This window comes from Carassius auratus, unplaced genomic scaffold (assembly GCF_003368295.1).
Source record: "Carassius auratus strain Wakin unplaced genomic scaffold, ASM336829v1 scaf_tig00020682, whole genome shotgun sequence".
NCBI classification, from domain to species: Eukaryota; Metazoa; Chordata; class Actinopteri; order Cypriniformes; family Cyprinidae; genus Carassius; species Carassius auratus.
This window is the reverse complement of record NW_020525044.1, coordinates 88456-105999: the sequence shown is the minus strand read 5'-3', so window position 1 is coordinate 105999 and position 17544 is coordinate 88456. Positions and strand designations below refer to the sequence as shown.

Below are 17544 nucleotides of genomic sequence, written 5' to 3'. Positions count from 1 at the left end.
TCCACAGAATAGAATAGAATATTTTTGCAACAAAATTGTAGCAGAACAGAACAGAAGAGAAACTTTTTCTACCCTTAAAATTGGATCAGTTTTCAAGATCTCAAGATCATTTTAAGGTCAAAAACATTTTTTATGTGGCTTAATAATTAAGCAAGAAGATTATTCTGGCCTCATGAAAATGTTACATAAATTATAATACATTATTTATCTTCACATACCTGAACTGCCCCATAACACAAAGACAGTAGCTGGGCAGGACTGTGACCTTTCCAGAAAGCAGGAAGTCCTTCTTCAGTAATAAACCCCAGTACTTCCCCTGATGACTCCTCCAGGACACCTGCTCCACCTGTAATTGCAACATGCACAAAACCTGATGTGAATGCGAAGATTTGAAAAAGTGTAACACACTGCCACCTAGAGGCATGTCCCTCGGTTGCTACAGCAGAGAAACTACAAAACAAACGAAGCACAAAAACAGTTTGCATTTACAACCAGTTTAAAGCAAATGCACCGGCCTCTTTGAAGTGAGCATGCTCAGTGCAGCCGTGGGTTTGGGAATGGTGCTAAAAGCCCACAGGAAAACGTGACTCATGTTTCAAGCACAAGGATGCTTATGCAAACCAGATGTACTAGAACCGGGACTATGGTGTCAGCTATGGATGAAAACAGTTTTAGTTGAATGTGTTAATATTTGTTTTCATTTTATTGATATGTACAGAAAAACAGTTAGGAAGCTCAAGAGACCTTTGGCTCAGTGAAATGGAAGTTATTTCCTGAAATCTGATTTTGATAACATCCAGAGGGCTGATGTACTTACCTGTGGCTGACCCGGCCAGAGCAGCTTCCTCTCGGGACAGAGCCTCGAGAGCTGGATCATCATTCCTGCTTAGATCAGATGACAGAAACACAGCCACCGCCTGTGCAAATACTATTAATAATTATTATAAAACTTTGAGTGGGATACATTTAAATAATGAAAGTAAGAAAAAAAAGTCAAATTATAATATATAAAAAATCTATATGATTGTGTGCATGGATGAACAGTACAGATAAATAAAACAAATAATAAAAATAATGGAAAATCTAAATAAAATATAAGATATTCAAAAAAAAAATTGGTTACTCTTTATGTCATTGTAACAGTGCAATTATAAATTTACTGAATATTATTAAATACATGTATTTACTTGCATGTAATTATGCATTTTTTGTTATTATAATAGAAAGGACATAAATAAAGTAAAATTTTAAAATAAAGTTTACCATTAATTAAAATGTAGTACTTTCAAAATATAAACACATGCATGTTAAATTTAAAGTTACACTATCTGAACCACTCTCTTCTGGGTCTCTCTGTCCTACCCAATCCTAGAGCTCGACCAGAGGCCCCTGGAGTGCACCATACGACCTGGCGAGGTGAGGTTTAACCCATTTACACACTTAAATATTGGGCATAAACTGTCAAGAGTAATGTCAAAATCATGTGTTCCAGAGATAAAACTGCATGGTTGTTGATGGGATGCAACTCTAAATCTGGACACCAGCATCTTCATTTCAGCATTTCTGGGGTGAAGACTGATATGGTGGACACACACCATGTGCATTTGACTTGAAGGACCGGACTAAGATTTGGTGTTCAGAGGACCAAATTAGAGGAGTTTTACTCAGTTTGAGCAAAACAGAAGCCAAGCCATTCACCCATTAACTTGAGCAATGTTATTTAATAGAAGCTGCTTTTTATTGCGAGATTGAGGTCATTTTTGTCTCACAAAATTCTGTTGTTAAAACATATAAAACATATGCTTTGTTAGGTTTTATTGTTGGGTTTTTGAACATTGAATTTGAAAGATGCATTGAACTAAACAGATAATCAATTCAAGTAAGCTGGATATCTTTAATACATCCGTTATATGTGCGTCTTACTCATTCAGATTCACAAACATACATTTTTATTATACCAAAAAATTCTGGTAACAGGTAAAAAGAACATAACAGAAACATTGAGGAAATCAGTTGGTTAAACTGTCCAGTTTCACATTAGATTGAGGGCACTGAATTATGTAGGTAATTAATGAAATAACTGGACCCTTTAGATTTTTTTTACTTTTTGGGTTACACATTTCAACAAGTTAGATTTGTATATATATAGGGAGTATGTTTTTTTTTTTTATCCAGGATGGAATTAATGAATAGAATTCAATTTAATGAGAATAACACATATGTATTGGCAGTAATTTGCCTTTTTGGTGATCCAAGTCCAAAGAGAGAAAGAAATTGTAATTAAAAAAAATCTTTAATGATCCCAGCAGAAGACAGTCCTCCAGATGATGTCACTTCCTCCAGACCTGCTGTCCAGCAATGTAGGTTTCCCTGACTGTCAGTGTGTCATCGAGCACTACAAAATCTACAAAACAAAATGCATAACTGTGCATTTCACATAAAAAACACTTTATTGTGAACACATCATCTATCCAATGGATAATAAAAAATAAAAAAAATTACCACTAATTTTACATTTAAATACAAAAAAATTATTTTAATCCTCATATATTCTAGAATATGTAGTACAGGTGCTGGTGATATAATTAGAATATCATCAAAAAGTTTATTTCACTAATTCCATTCAATAAGTGACACTTGTATATTAGAATATTGTGAAAAGGTTCAATATTGAAGACACCTGGTGCTACACTCTAATCAGCTAATTAACTCAAAACACCTGCAAATGCCTTTAAATGGACTCTCAGTCTAGTTCTGTAGGCTACACCATCATGGGGAAGACTGCTGACTTGACAGTTGTCCAAAAGACGACCATTGACACCTTGCACAAGGAGGGCAAGACACAAAAGGTCATTGCAAAAGAGGCTGGCTGTTCACAGAGCTCTGGTCCAAGCACATTAATAGAGGGGTGAAGGGAAGGAAAAGATGTGGTAGAAAAAAAGTGTACAAGCAGTAGGGATAACCACACACTGGAGAGGATTCTGAAACAAAACCAATTCAAAAATGTGGGGGAGATTCACAAAGAGTGGACTGCAGCTGGAGTCAGTGCTTCAAGAACCACTACACACAGACGTATGCAAGACATGGGTTTCAGCTGTTGCATTCCTTGTGTCAAGCCACTCTTGAACAACAGACAGCGTCAGAAGCATCTCTCCTGGGCTAAAGACAAAAAAGACTGGACTGCTGCTGAGTGGTCCAAAGTTATGTTCTCTGGTGAAAGTAAATTTTGCATTTCCTTTGGTAATCAGGGTCCCAGAGTCTGGAGGAAGAGAGGAGAGGCACACAATCCACGTTGCCTGAGGTTCAGTGTAAAGTTTCCACAGTCAGTGATGGTTTGGGGTGCCATGTCATCTGCTGGTGTTGGTCCACTCCGTTTTCCGAGGTCCAAGGTCAACACAGCCTTATACCAGGAAGTTTTAGAGCACTTCCTGCTTCCTGCTGCTGACCAACTTTATGGAGATGCAGATTTCATTTTCCAACAGGACTTGGCACCTGCACACAGTGCCAAAGCTACCAGTACATGGTTTAAGGACCATGGTATCACTGTTCTTAATTGGCCCGCAAACTCGCCTGATCTTAACTCCATAGAATATCTATGGGGTATTGGGAAGAGAAAGATGCTATATGTCAGACCCAAGAATGCAGAAGAGCTGAAGGCCACTATCAGAACAACCTGGGCTCTCATAACACCTGAGCAGTGCCACAGACTGATCAACTCCACCCCACGCCTCATTGCTGCAGTAATTCAGGCAAAAGGAGTATTGATTGCTGTACATGCTCATACTTTTCAGTTTACCAAGATTTCTAAAAATCCTTTCTTTGTATTGGTCTTAAGTTATATTCAAATTTTCCGAGATACTGAATTTGTGCGTTTCCTTAGTTGTCAGTTATAATCATCAAAATTAAAAGATTTGAAATATATCAGTCTGTGTGTAATGAATGATTATAATATAAATTTTTCACTTTTTGAATGGAATTAGTGAAATAAATCAACTTTTTGATGATATTCTAATTATATGACCAGCATATGTATATTCTTCTCCAACAAAGAGGAACACATTTGATGACATAAGGAAATCAGAGTAAAAGGGGAAATGCTGTAATATGCAACTAACACAAGATTTTTTGAATATTGTGTATGAGGTTAATGGAGTAATTCACCTAAAAATGTACTCACCCTCAGGTCACCGAAGATGTAAAGGATTTTAATATTTAACCAGAACAGATTTGGAGGAAGATTTAGCATTACATCACTTGCTCAGCAATGGATCTTCTACAGTAAATGGGTGCCATCGGAATGATTAAAACATCACAATAATCAACAAGTAATCCACACCACTCCGGTCCATTGGTCAATGTCTGGTGTAGTGAAAATCTGTGATGGTAAGAGACAAATCCATCATGTTTGGATTGTCGTTGTGATGGCACCCATTCAAGCAGAGGATCCTTTGGTGAGCAAGTGATGTAATGCTAAATTTCTCCAAATCTGTTCTGAGGGAGAAAAAATTAATCTACATCTTGAGTGCTACAGGGTGAGTAGATTTTCAACAAATTGTCATTTTTGAGTGAATTATTCCTTTAAGAAGCAACAGTCAATAAAACAATAAAATAAATAAAATAAAATTTAAAATAAGTCCCCAAAAGAATCATTTATACCTGCATCAGTGCCATACTCCAGCGTTCCCTTCCTGTGACTGATGCCCAGCATCTGAGCAGGATGCAGCGATGCAGCTTCTAATGCAGCTTCTACTGTACAACCTACAAACACACACACACACACACACACACACACACACATAAAACTTCTATGATGGACACACATTGTCCTATAATGGAATAACCTCCAGCCAGTTCCTCTTGGTACATCAGACACACTTGACACACACTGACCTGATGCCTCTCTGAAGTGTCTCACACACATGTCCATGGTCGCAATGCTGCCACTCAAAGTTGTAGTGCCTGAAATCAAGAATGAATGAATAAAAACATGCTATGCTATTGTATAGAACCACAAATCTGTGTAAACAAGGACCAACAGATCCAGGAACAGCTTTTTCCCTACAGCTGTCTCCTTACTGAACTCTGCCCTTGTGGAGTCCCACAAGGCTCAATTATTGCACCGCTCTTGTTTAGCCTGTATATGCTTCCACTAAGTCAAATAATGAGAAGGAACCAATTTCCCGAATTACCAAATCACAGCTATGCTGATGAGACCCAGATTAACCTAGCCTTATCTCCAAATGACTTCAGCCCCATTGACTCCCTCTGCCAATGTATTGATGAAATTAATAGTTGGATTTGCCAGAACTTTCTTATAAACAAGAAAAACACATAAGTCATTGCATTTGGAAACAAAGATTAAGTTTTCAAGGTGAATGCATTCCTTGACTCTAGGAGTCAAACAACTAAAAATCAAGTCAGGAAACTTGGTCTGATTCTGGAGACAGACCTTTGTTTCAGTAGTCATGTCAAAGCAGTAACTAAATCAGCATACCGTATTTTCCGGACTATAAGTCGCACTTTTTTTCATAGTTTGGCTGGGGCTGCGACTTATAGTCAGGTGCGACTTATTTATCAAAATTAATTTGACATGAACCAAGTGAAATGACATTACCATCTACAGTCGCGAGAGGGCGCTCTATGTTTTCAAGGGACAGGCTACAGGAGCACTGAGCAGCATATAGCACCCTCTCGCGGCTGTAGACGGTAATGTTTTCTCTTGCTTCTTGGTTCTAAATAAATGCGACTTGTAGTCCAGTGCGACTTACATATGTTTTTTTTCCTCATCATGACGTATTTTTGGACTGATGCGACTTATACTCAGGTGCGACTTATAGTCTGAAAAATACGGTACTATCAATAAAAAAAAAAAAAAGTAAGAATTAAAAGTTTTGTTTCCAGCCAAGGCTTGGAGAAACTTGTTCATGCCTTTATCACCAGTAGGGTGGACTATTGTAATGGACTCCTCATCGTCCTTCCCAAAAACTGACCAGAACCAGAAAATCTGAGCATATCAAACCAGTCCTCAGGTCCTTACACTGGCTTCCAGTTACATTTAGGATTGATTTTAAAAGTACTTTTACTCGTATATAAGTCACTAAATAGGACCGAAATATATTGCAGATATGTTCACTGAATATAAACCTAACAGACCACTCAGATCATTAGGATCGAGTCAGTTAGAAATACCAAGGGTTCAAACAAAACAAGGCGAGTCTGCCTTTAGTTACTATGCTTCCCGCAGTTTGGAATCAGCTTCCAGAAGAGATCAGATGTGCTAAAACATTAGTCACATTACTCATGCATTTATTGAATTAGCACCGTGTAATGTCCGAACTGATTGCACTGTATTTTACGTATTCACTGTATTTTATGTAAAATCTTTTTTCTATTTCTAACGGTTTTAAATTCATTTTAAATAAGTAAATCATTTTCAAAGTTTTAAAATTGCTTGTTTTATTTTTGTTCTTCATGATTATTTTACTTTCTTTTACGTAAAGCACTTTTAATTACCATTGTGTTCGAAATTGTGCTATATATTATAAACTTGCCTTGCCTTGCCTTGCCTAGATGCTTAACTGCATTTCATTGCCCTGTATCTTACATGTGCAATGACAATAAAGTTTAATCTAATCTAATCTAATCTAATCAAATTGAACAAAATTGACAGTAAAGACCTTTATGATGTTATAAAAAGATTTTCTATTTCAAATGAATGCCGTTCTTTGGAGCTTTATATTTATCAAAGAGTATAGCAAAGGATCATGTGACACTGAACACTTAAGAAATCCTGCATGACAGTAATAAATTACATTTTAAAATATATTCATTAAAAATATATGTTATTTTTATTTATTACTGTAACTCTGCACCTTATTGTTCAGTTGTTTAAATAACAAAATATTTAAACAATTAGACTAAATAATTACAAAAATACTCTAAAACAACCATACAATCAGCAACAGTTTAATTACAAAACAATCAACTCAAACCTTTCGGTATGGTTTGAAATTACTTTCACTTTCTAAACTGACTTTACAGGTACATCTCAAAATTATCAGAATATCATGGATAAATCCTTTATTTTTTCTGTATATTTTAAAGTTCGTTCTTATATTCTAGATTCATAGCACACAAACTGAAATATTTCAAGAGTTTTTTTGTTTGAATTCTTATGGTTATGACTTACAGCTTAGGAAAATTAAAAATTCAATATCTCAGAAAAATTTGAATATTTCTTCAAAGATCAATCAAAAAACTGATTTACCAAACAGAAATAATTAAAGTAATTGAATAATTTAAGATTTCCAAATCAGGTTTAATTATGCACTCAATACTTGGTTGGGGCTCCTTTTGTATGAATTACTACTTCAGTGCAGCGTGGCCTGGAGGGTCAGCCTGTGGCACTGCTGGGGTGTTATTGAAGCCAGGTTGATTTGATAGTGGCCTTCAGCTCCTCTGTATTGTTTGTCAGATGTTAATTATCTTCCTCTTCACAATACCCCATAGATTCTCTGTGAGGTTCAGGTCAGGTGAGTTGGCTGGCCAGTCAAGCACAGTAATATAATGGCCATCAAACCACTTGGAAGTGGTTTTGTCACTGTGGGCAGGTACTTAAGTCCAGCTGGAAAATTAAATCAGCATCTCCATAAAGCTTGTTAGCAGATGGAAGCATAAAGTGCTCCAAAATCTCCTGGTAGATGGCTGCATTGACTTTGGACTTCGTAAAACACAATGGATCAACACCAGCAGTTTATCACTGACTTCAGAAACTTCATACTGGACTTCAAGCAGCTAGGATTCTGTGCCTCTCAAGACTTCCTTCAGACACCAGACCGTGATTTCCAAATGAAATGCTAAATTTACTTTTATCTGGAAAGAGGACTGTGAACCACTGAGCAATAGTCCAGGTCTTTTTCTCCTTACTCCAGGTGAAATGCTTCTGTCTGTTTTTTTCTGGTTCAGGAGTGGATTGGTTCTATGAATGTGACAGCTGTAGCTCTCTTCCTGAAGACGTCCTGTGACTCTTTATGCCCTGACTCCGGCTTCAGTCTACTCCTTGTGACACTCTCTCAAGTTCATGAATCAGCTTTCCTGACAATCTTCCCAAGGCTGTGGTCATCCCTGTTGCTTGTGCAGCTTTCCTACCACACTTTTTCCTTCAAATCAACTTTCTATGAATATATTTTGATACAGCACTCTGTGAAGAACCACCCCTTTCAGCAATGACCTTCTGTGGCTTACCCACCTTGTGGAAGGTGTTGATGATTGTCTTCTGGACAACTGTCATGTCAGTACTCTTTCCCATAATTGTGGTTGCATGTTCTAAACTAGCCCAATAGGTACCCAGTATTTATACTCAAAATTAATCAAACTAATCAAGCTCAAAATGGAATATTCAAATGTTCTGAGATACTGAATTTTTTTATTTTCCTAAGATGTAAATAGTAACCATCAGGATTAAAACAAAAAACCTTGAAATATTTCAGTTTGTGTGCAACGAATCTAGAATATAAGAAAGTTAGCTTTTTTTAATTAAATTACAAAAAATAAAGAACTTCTCCATGATATTATTTTTTTTAGATGTACAGTACCTGTGAATGGGAAAGGAAAAAAGGTAAATAGATATTGACAAACTCAACACTGCTTCAACTGTCAGTTTAAGGGTTAACCTGCTGCACACTGAAAGCAGATAGAAGGTGACACAGACCTAAGACATAAGCGTGAAGCCCCTGGATGTCTATATGCTGCTGTCCGAGTGTGTGTCGACCAGGAGGAAGACCCATTGCCATCACAGCGTCAGTGACCAACACCAACCCTGCCACCAACACACATACACACAGAATAACTTTACTACAGTGAAAACCTGACATGCATTTCATTAAACTATTTTGTATTGTCATAAATAGTCATTACTAGGTACAGGTTTGTAGTTTTGTGTGCGTTTGTGAATACCTGCGGGATTGGCTCTGTGTGCGATGCGCAGCGCTGCAGGGTGCGTGTGTATCCCGTCTGCGATCATACCGTAGTAAACCGTCCGACCTGGTGGAACACGATCACTTGTGAGCAATCCCACAATGCCCGGGTCTCGATGATGAAACTATAACAAAACAAAATAGTATGCATTGTTCACGGTATGCATATTCATGTTTTAAAATTATTGCATTTATTTATTTTCATGGGATGGTAGCGTACTAGGAATATGATGTTATTTTAAACATGTATTTGTGTGCAATTGCCTGCTAATCACTGAATGTGCATATGTGTGTGTGCATGCCTTTCCATTAATGTGTGTGTGATACTAACAGGCAACATGGCATTAAATAAATGTGTAATGAATGTGGCTCCATGCTGCACAGCCTCTTCAGCCTGAGAGACATCAGCCATAGAGTGACCTGGACAGATAAAACACTTTAGAAATGCTCAGCCAGTTGAGAAACTAGTTAGAAATAAAATAAGAAATAAGAAATGACATACGCACCGAGTGACACTGCAATGCCTCTTCCTGACAGTTCACGGATTGCTGCCGCGCTATTGGCTAGTTCTGGTGCGAGGGTTACCATGGCTACATTGTCCAGGTGCCCATAAGTCTCCATCAGGTCGGCCACGCCACCTGCTTTAAAAGTGCGGAGGAACTTCGGAGGGTGAGCGCCTCTCTTCTCTTCACTGATGAATGGCCCCTCCAGATGAATACCTGAAACAACCGGGAGTAAAAATCATTACAAAAGGTCTAATCAAATCAAATATGAAATAAAATATCAATGTAACTACAGAAATACCAACACCAGTGTTAGTTTAAGTATTATAACTGAGGTCCTAATATGGTTTTTGATCATTGTTTGAAATTAGTTTTTATTTAATTTTATTTTTTCTGCTTTTCTGTGTCTAGTAATTTTCTTTATAATATATATATATATATATATATATTTAATTTTTTTTTTTCAGTTATTTTGGTAAATCAATTTAAACAAAAAAACAAAACAACAGAAATGTTTTTATATGGTACTTTATTTCATTTATCGTTTATTTTCTTTCAAGTACCAAAAAAGATTTTTGTTGTTTTAGTAGCTTTATTTTAATAATACAGGTCAATAGACATTTGAATAAAGTAAAAAAATCTATTGATTTTGTGTGCACAGTGCACACTTCATCTGTGTACACCTTACCTAAAACTCCTGCCCCCTCCGGTCCTCCGTCCTGAGCTTTGACCTCAGGAATGACCTGTGGAGAGAAACACAGCATCATTACTGGTGCTAGCAGCATCAAATCAGAATATCAGAGTGATTTCTGAAGGATCATGTGACACTGAAGACTGGAGCAATGATGCTGATGTCAATGACAGTCATTTAATTTGTTTACTGTATTTCAGATCCAATAATGCAGCCTAGGTCAGAATATTAAAAATGTTACTGTATTTCTGATCAAATAAATTCAGCCTTGGTCATAATATATATATATATATATATATATATATATATATATATATATATATATATATATATATATATATATTAGTGCTGGGCAACGATTAAATATTTTAATCGCGATTAATCGCATGATTTTCTGCGATTAATCGCGATTAATCGCAGCATGCGCAAAATTCAAAAGTAGTGTATTGTGTAATTTTATTCTTTCAAAGTTCTACTGTATGAACAAAAGTGCAATACAATTTTGTTTGTCAAAACTTTAAACAAATAAAGTGCTTTTTTACATCAGTTAAAAGTTAGTAGCAGTTAACATTTCTTGTAAATCTTAACTTAAACATTAATGTAATCAAATTAAATATAACATTAACGTATAAATAAAACATTAAAGTTTTGTTTAGTTTGTAAAATATATATATATATATATATAAATTATGTCCAGAACCTCAATCATAACATTTTAACTGCCCCCTTCCGAGCAACAACATCAATCTCCTTTAAGAGACTGAGAATCTCAGTCCAAAAAAAAAAAAAAAAAAAAAAAAAAAATTATCTTTCAGTGATGCAGATTGACTGGACAAAATTAACTTCATTTAGCCTATCCATTCTTCCAACTTTACATTTACTTACTCATCTGCACCTAGCCAGTTGCTTAGACACACAAGGTCATTCACATTTTCAGATCAGAATCAGAATGAGCTTTATTGCCAGGTATGTTTACACATATGAGGATGAATTTGTTTTTGTGACAGAAGCTCCGCAGTACAACAGAATGACAGCGAAAGAAAACACAAAACACATAATAAAAGAATAAAAAATAACGCGGTTTCTTTGAATGGTAGGGTTTTTTGTAAATTTGTATTGAGATCATAAAGAGAGACATTTTGCTGAAACGTGCGCTAAACATTTTATTCCTGTTGCACATCAGTGGGACATTTCAAATAAAGTCAGCACACTTAGCACAGATAGCGCAAGAAATATGATAGCTGCTGCGAGACATCTGCTTTTTGAACACGCCCTCTGCAACGCGCACAGTCTCCAGTGTTCTGTCATAGTATCTCTGCACAACAGCGCGTTTGACAACGTCCTGGCCAAATGCAGCGAGTGCTGCAGAATTAGAACAAAACAAATTGAACTTAGACAAAAGAAGGAGTCGCTTATACAAGTCATTCCTACCAGATGGAATTCGGCTCTGGACATTTCTGTTTTGCGCTGTAGCTCATCCCAAGCAGCAAGTAGCCTACTGATAAACATCCCACCCCTCCTGTGACCCATGGTTTGTGTTGTATTCGGTTGTTTTATTACAGTCTAGCTATGTGTAGTGAAACGCAGTGAGCAACGGACTTTCAAAATAAAAAGTACGTTAACGCGCGATAAACTAATTGTCGGCGTTAATTAATTAATGCGTTAACGCGATAAAAACGCGTTAACTTGCCCAGCCCTAATATATATATATATATATATATATATATATATATATATATATATATATATATATTTCTGTATTTCTGATCAAATAAATGCAGTCTAGGTCAGAATATTACAGTTTTTACTGTATTTCTGATCAAATAAATGCATCCTTGGTCATAAAATAACTACTTTTACTGTATTTTAGATCAAATAATTGCAGATTTTGCCATAATATTACAATTTTACTGTATGTCGGATACAGATAATGCAGTCTTTATTACAATATTACTGTTTTTACAGTATTTTTGATCAAATAATGCAGTCTTGGTAAGCATAAGAACACAAAAACATAACTATTCCAACACATTTTATTTTAGATACAATATCAGATACTATAAAATCTCAAGGAAAAAGAGCAGAGGTGTATTTGTGTGCGTGTTTGAGCATCCGAGAGACTAATGAGGAGTGGTTATTGATGTATAGATTGTACCTTATGGTATATGTCTGGTGGAGACGTGACAAGGGTCGGGCAAAAGGAAGTGACACCGTGTTCTAGAATCTTTTTGGCCACCAAAGCCACGCCTCCTCTGATGTCACTGCTGGCCTGGGAGAAGTCGATGCCATATCCACCTATGAGTGAGAAGAGGGGACAAGCATAGCATTACAAGTATGCACACAGAGACTTTTAAATAAACTGGTGAGTGTAACAATGTCAGCCCAATGTGTACTTCTACATTAGACTTATGCTGGTTTTAGAGTCTTGTTTACCATTTATCTGTACATCTATGAATCCAGGTGCAATGATGTTATCCTCGCAGTCAACTTTGTGATCAGCAAAACCCTCCTCATCGAAGAACAGCTTCTCCGGGTTCAAAATCTTGCCCTCACGGACCCACAGGTCTTCCCTACAAACACACAGATTTCCCTTCAGAATCACTTCAGAAAATTTTATCAGGAATCAATTAGAGCTCATAATGTTTTAACCAGCTTTTATAATTACACCAAGGCATTAACATTTATGTCATCCAACATTGTTAAGGCCAGTCTAATATAATATGTGAGAATGCATGTGAATCTGTACTGTTTGCAACAAACTTCTTACGTTAAGAAAAATGATAATTATAACTGTAAAGAAATCAGAGGTGTGTCCTCATGTGTTACCATTGCAGCTTGTGATCCTTCAGTATCCTGCAGTTCACAAACTGTGTGATCGGGGCATCTGAAACACTCTTATTGGACGGCATCTCTCCCGAATATCCCACCCTGACACTTAAAAATACCCTGTAGAGAGAAACCAGAACTATCAGGTCTTGCTAGTGGATCATCCTGGTTTGACTTTATCCACTGGACATCTTGATAAAAACCACATAAAAACAGAAAATACGTCCATAAGAAAACAAAACGTGATTATTATGTATTTGTGACAACTTGAAAAATTTAATGGCGTAATGTAAGGTTTTTAAATTAATAATTTTGATTTAATTTATTAACTGGACATCTCAAACCCAAACAGACTGCAAGTAAAACCGAAAGTACTAACATCAAAAAATATTAATAAAAATAAAAACTTGTATTATGCACACTTTATATGGGCTAATATACTACATTTAGCACCTATATAATTATGGACACAAAAATAGGTACTTTTAAATTTTTTATTAAAAGTGCTATACAAATAAACTGACTTGACATCCATGAAATACAATGACCTAACAATCATTGCCCCTTTGAACAGATTTTATCTCTTTTTTTATGACATAGTATTTAACTTTGTACTGTCAAACATATTTACACAGAAAGAAACCTCCCATGTAAACGGACAACCAGATCTGTGAACATCTGGATTATAATTATTTTTCTTACTTATTATTATTCAGCACATAATGGCACCGTTTTTAAGGCAACAAGTGGTGCTTTTACACAGTTAACGATACACTGTTGCAGCAGAAGGTAAACAAAAACACCGGAAGCACGGATCAAACTCTTCATTCACTCATCATACAGATACCAGTTCATGAGAGGGACATGATCAGCGGCTGTAGTTTGATAAACACACTTACCGTTAATTCACATACTTTTACTCTGATGCTCCGCTTGCTTGTGTCGTGCTCGCTAGGAAGTCAGCACAATCAATGCGTCACGCGCGCTGTCAGCTGATGAGGAGGCGTGGCTAAAACACACGCGCTCCAATCGTGTTTTCGTTTTAAACCGCGGACACAGATATGTATATTTAAATACATTTTAATTTTAGGACAGAAGCTCAAAAATATCTAAAAACAATGTATGAAAAACGTGAACGCTGTAAAATGTATAATTTGTAAACATTTTGTTTTTTATACTAACCTTTGATATTATCATTAATCTTATTTATCATAATGTATCCTTTGGTTGTATTTGTAATTGTATAAAACCATTAAAATCATGAATTAATTAATTGCAATATATATATATATATATATATATATATATATATATATATATATATATATATATATATATATATATATATATATATATATATATAGGGCTGTCAGTTTAACGCGTTAACGTAATTATATTCAGGTAATTAAAATATTTTAATTCAATTAATGCACTGGCCCCCCGGCCCCAGAATCTTACATTTCATACAGTTGACTAATATGATGCAGGACAACCACTCCATATATGCAGTTGTGCCCTAAAAATGCAAGATATTGGGGCAAAAAAAAAAAGTTTTTTTGTATCATATTTATTTCATATGATGAGCTATATTACAGGATTTCCGTGTTTTTTTTTTTTCTTCACGAAGAACACGAGGGCACATGTGAATTTATACAAAAATCCAGTAGATAAAAAGTCAATGTTGTGCAAAATTTAAACACAATATTTTGCGTTTTGTTCAATTTTGTCAAAGAAAATGTTGCCTAAAAAGTCACCGCAGAACCGTTTTCTGAATCGAATCATAAAGAGATTTACCGCCATCTGCTGGTAGTTTCAGTTTCTTCTTTAGGGTGTCATTTCATTTATATAAAATAATAATAATAATAATAATAATTTCTAATTATTTACTTACTTATTTACTCTAATTATTTTAAATACTGTTTATATAACTAAACTGTTTTAGTCAATATGACTTTTATTGGATGAACAAAAAATACTGAGACGTTTCTCAAATTATCTTCTTTTATGTTTCATAGAATCCATACTTTATGTTAGGCCATTGTAGCCTAAACGTTTAATACAATAATAGGTTTGAATGATCTTTTGGGGGGCTATTTCACACTCAAATTTCACACTTAGTTTGTGATTAATTATATATATATATTTTTAAATGATTCGACTGACAGCCTTAGAATGGACTGTTCTCCAGAGAGAGTTAGGCCTGTCTGTTTTCTCACACTGTGTGCTCTAGGCTCTAATGCTTCTTTAAGAAAGCCTGTCGTATCTGTTCACTATTGTGTGCTCAAAGCATTAGTGTTTCTTTGAAAAAGCCTGTTGTACCGGCTAGTTTCTGCCTGCAGACGCAGTAAGGAGGTGGTTGCCTCCTTGCATGCATGCATGCTTTTCTCTGGGTTTTTTTGAAACAGTTAGGAAGTCAGGGAAAAGACATGTTGTTTATTTTGATGTTTTTGTTTGCTAGGTAAGTTGGATTCCCTTACTCCCAAGTAGCATCCTCTTTTTGTTTGTCATTTTGGCCTTAACCCCCTCCTGAAGCTAGAAGCATTTATCTGTAAGCCATGACACTAACAAAGTCAAGCGCAGGTTACTTTATCTCAGTCTCTCCGTGTGCACTGAGGCTACACATTGATTTCAATGCACATTAATATCAAAGGACAGACGTGAGCTCGTAGCTTTACCGTCAGACACAAATCCCTCGCACCTGCGTCATTACTGTTGGGAACAGCCCTGTAGAGCAAAACATGGCCGTCTTTTCCCACCAACCTCTAACCTGTGTCAGACAGCTGAACTCTCTCGTTCACAATATCACACATTAAGAAAAATAGAGCGATCAAACTAACTCTCTTCATTACCAAAACAACACATCAGGCTATTTGAGGCTATGCTGCAGTTGTTCTGTTGTTGAGGTTTGTTTGCTCAAGCAGTATAGTTCATTTAAATGAATTACATTTTCTGTCTGATACATAAGGAGTACTAAAAAGCACATTAATGAGCACTAGTGGAGAAAGCAACAAACATTTTAAGCATGCTGTTTATAACCAAAGGGTTGAAATTTAACCAAACGTTAAAATTAAGACTAAAAAAAGAAATAAAGGGGAAACAATTAACCAAGGGTTGAATTTAATAGGAAAAACAGAACAAAAATATAATATTGTAAAAAGGAAAAAAAATAAATAAATGGAATGTATAAAATTATATTTACAATACTATCATTTAATTAATAAAATGTACTAGTAAACTATTAGCTATATAAATGTCATGTTGTTATTTTAATGTCACGCAGGTAAAAGAAGGATCCAAAAGCAGAGATGACAGGAATAACAGTCTTTAATGAAATAATATATAACAAAGGCAGTCCGTCCTTACAGCACACAGAACTGGTAAATAGTAACTAGAACAAACGGAAAGACTCCTGTCTCGAAGAGTAACAAAACAGAACTCCCTTGAAGCAGACTTGAGGCTCAGGAGTGGATAATTCAGGCAGGATGAGAGAACCACATAGGTTTACAATCAGCAGCAACGGCAGCAGAATACAGCAACAACCTTGGGGCTAGACGGTTCCAGGCAGACAAGACAAGAATAGGTGAGTACCTCTCAATGCGGACAGGATGTAACTGCTTGACAAAACGCATGACATGTAACAATAATCCAACAAAGAATCTACCAGAGCAACCACCAGATAAAGGGTGAACACTTAGGGCAAAGTAGAAACAGGTGTCAAAGCAAATCAGCGCGAGCGCTGATTGCAATGACAAGCAGGTGCATGAAGAGAGAGAGGTCAGCGGGACCGAGAAAGAGTATAATAATAAAGCTAATAAGGTGTGTGAGTGTGTGTGTGTAAAAGAGTGAGAGAGCGTGCGAGAGAGAAAACGGAAGAAAAACCTGACTTATGACATTTAATTAATAATTATAATTATTCAGTATTAACTTAAATTGGTTTATCAAAGACTCAGTTAAAACGAAACTATCTGAAATAAACCTGCTGTATATTAATAAAACAAATAGGAAAATACAGAGATAGGGATGACTTCTTAGAAGACATTATTAGAAGTTAATAGTTTACACAACATTAAAAACATTTTCTTTAATATTTCATTTTATATCATAAGGAATTAAATCAAGCAGCGGTTTAAGAATTTTTAATTCACACATTTATCGCATTTCTTTATTTTGCATTGATGGTGTCATGAAGAACCTTTAACATCCATGGAATCTCTTAATTGCATAAAATGAGAAATTAATATTAAAGAAAAACAAACAAAAAATGATTAAATTATGAATGCATTACATATTAAAATGTATTATTGAACTGATTAATTAATCTTTTCTAAAGAGTTAATTTAAAGTAATATCCTAAATAATTATTACCTCTTAATCCAAATGAATTTTGAGAGTAATTATCATGAAATGTTAAAATGCTAATGACCTCTCTCTTGTTTGTGCTTCTGCATGTATATTTGTGTTGGTATATATTTCTGCATGTGTGTTGTTTTGGTCTGTCTAGGAGCTCAAGCATTACCTCACTAGAGACCGCTCTGACATGCTTGACCTG

General features: G+C 35.6%; 1 protein-coding gene across 4 annotated transcripts; it reads right to left on the bottom strand.

Annotated features, from left to right (window-relative positions):
• Window positions 1–1798: 1798 nt before the first annotated feature.
• Window positions 1799–13973, bottom strand: LOC113076539 (N-acetylglucosamine-6-phosphate deacetylase-like). Of its 4 annotated transcripts, none has more exons than XM_026249237.1 (12): window positions 13895–13973; window positions 12996–13115; window positions 12603–12739; window positions 12325–12464; window positions 10167–10221; window positions 9482–9694; window positions 9307–9395; window positions 8956–9100; window positions 8711–8818; window positions 4891–4959; window positions 4657–4758; window positions 1799–2404 (listed from the first exon to the last, which is right to left on the bottom strand). In XM_026249237.1, exons 2-12 carry the CDS (start codon window positions 13076–13078, stop codon window positions 2331–2333), a joined length of 1215 nt encoding a protein of 404 aa, XP_026105022.1. In that variant the 5' UTR covers window positions 13079–13115; window positions 13895–13973; the 3' UTR covers window positions 1799–2330. The 4 variants fall into 4 exon arrangements, with proteins under 4 accessions (XP_026105022.1, XP_026105023.1, XP_026105024.1 ...); XM_026249238.1 differs by having other exon boundaries at window positions 12996–13197; window positions 13895–13954; XM_026249239.1 differs by having other exon boundaries at window positions 12996–13186; window positions 13895–13935.
• Between the last annotated feature and the right edge of the window lie 3571 nt (window positions 13974–17544).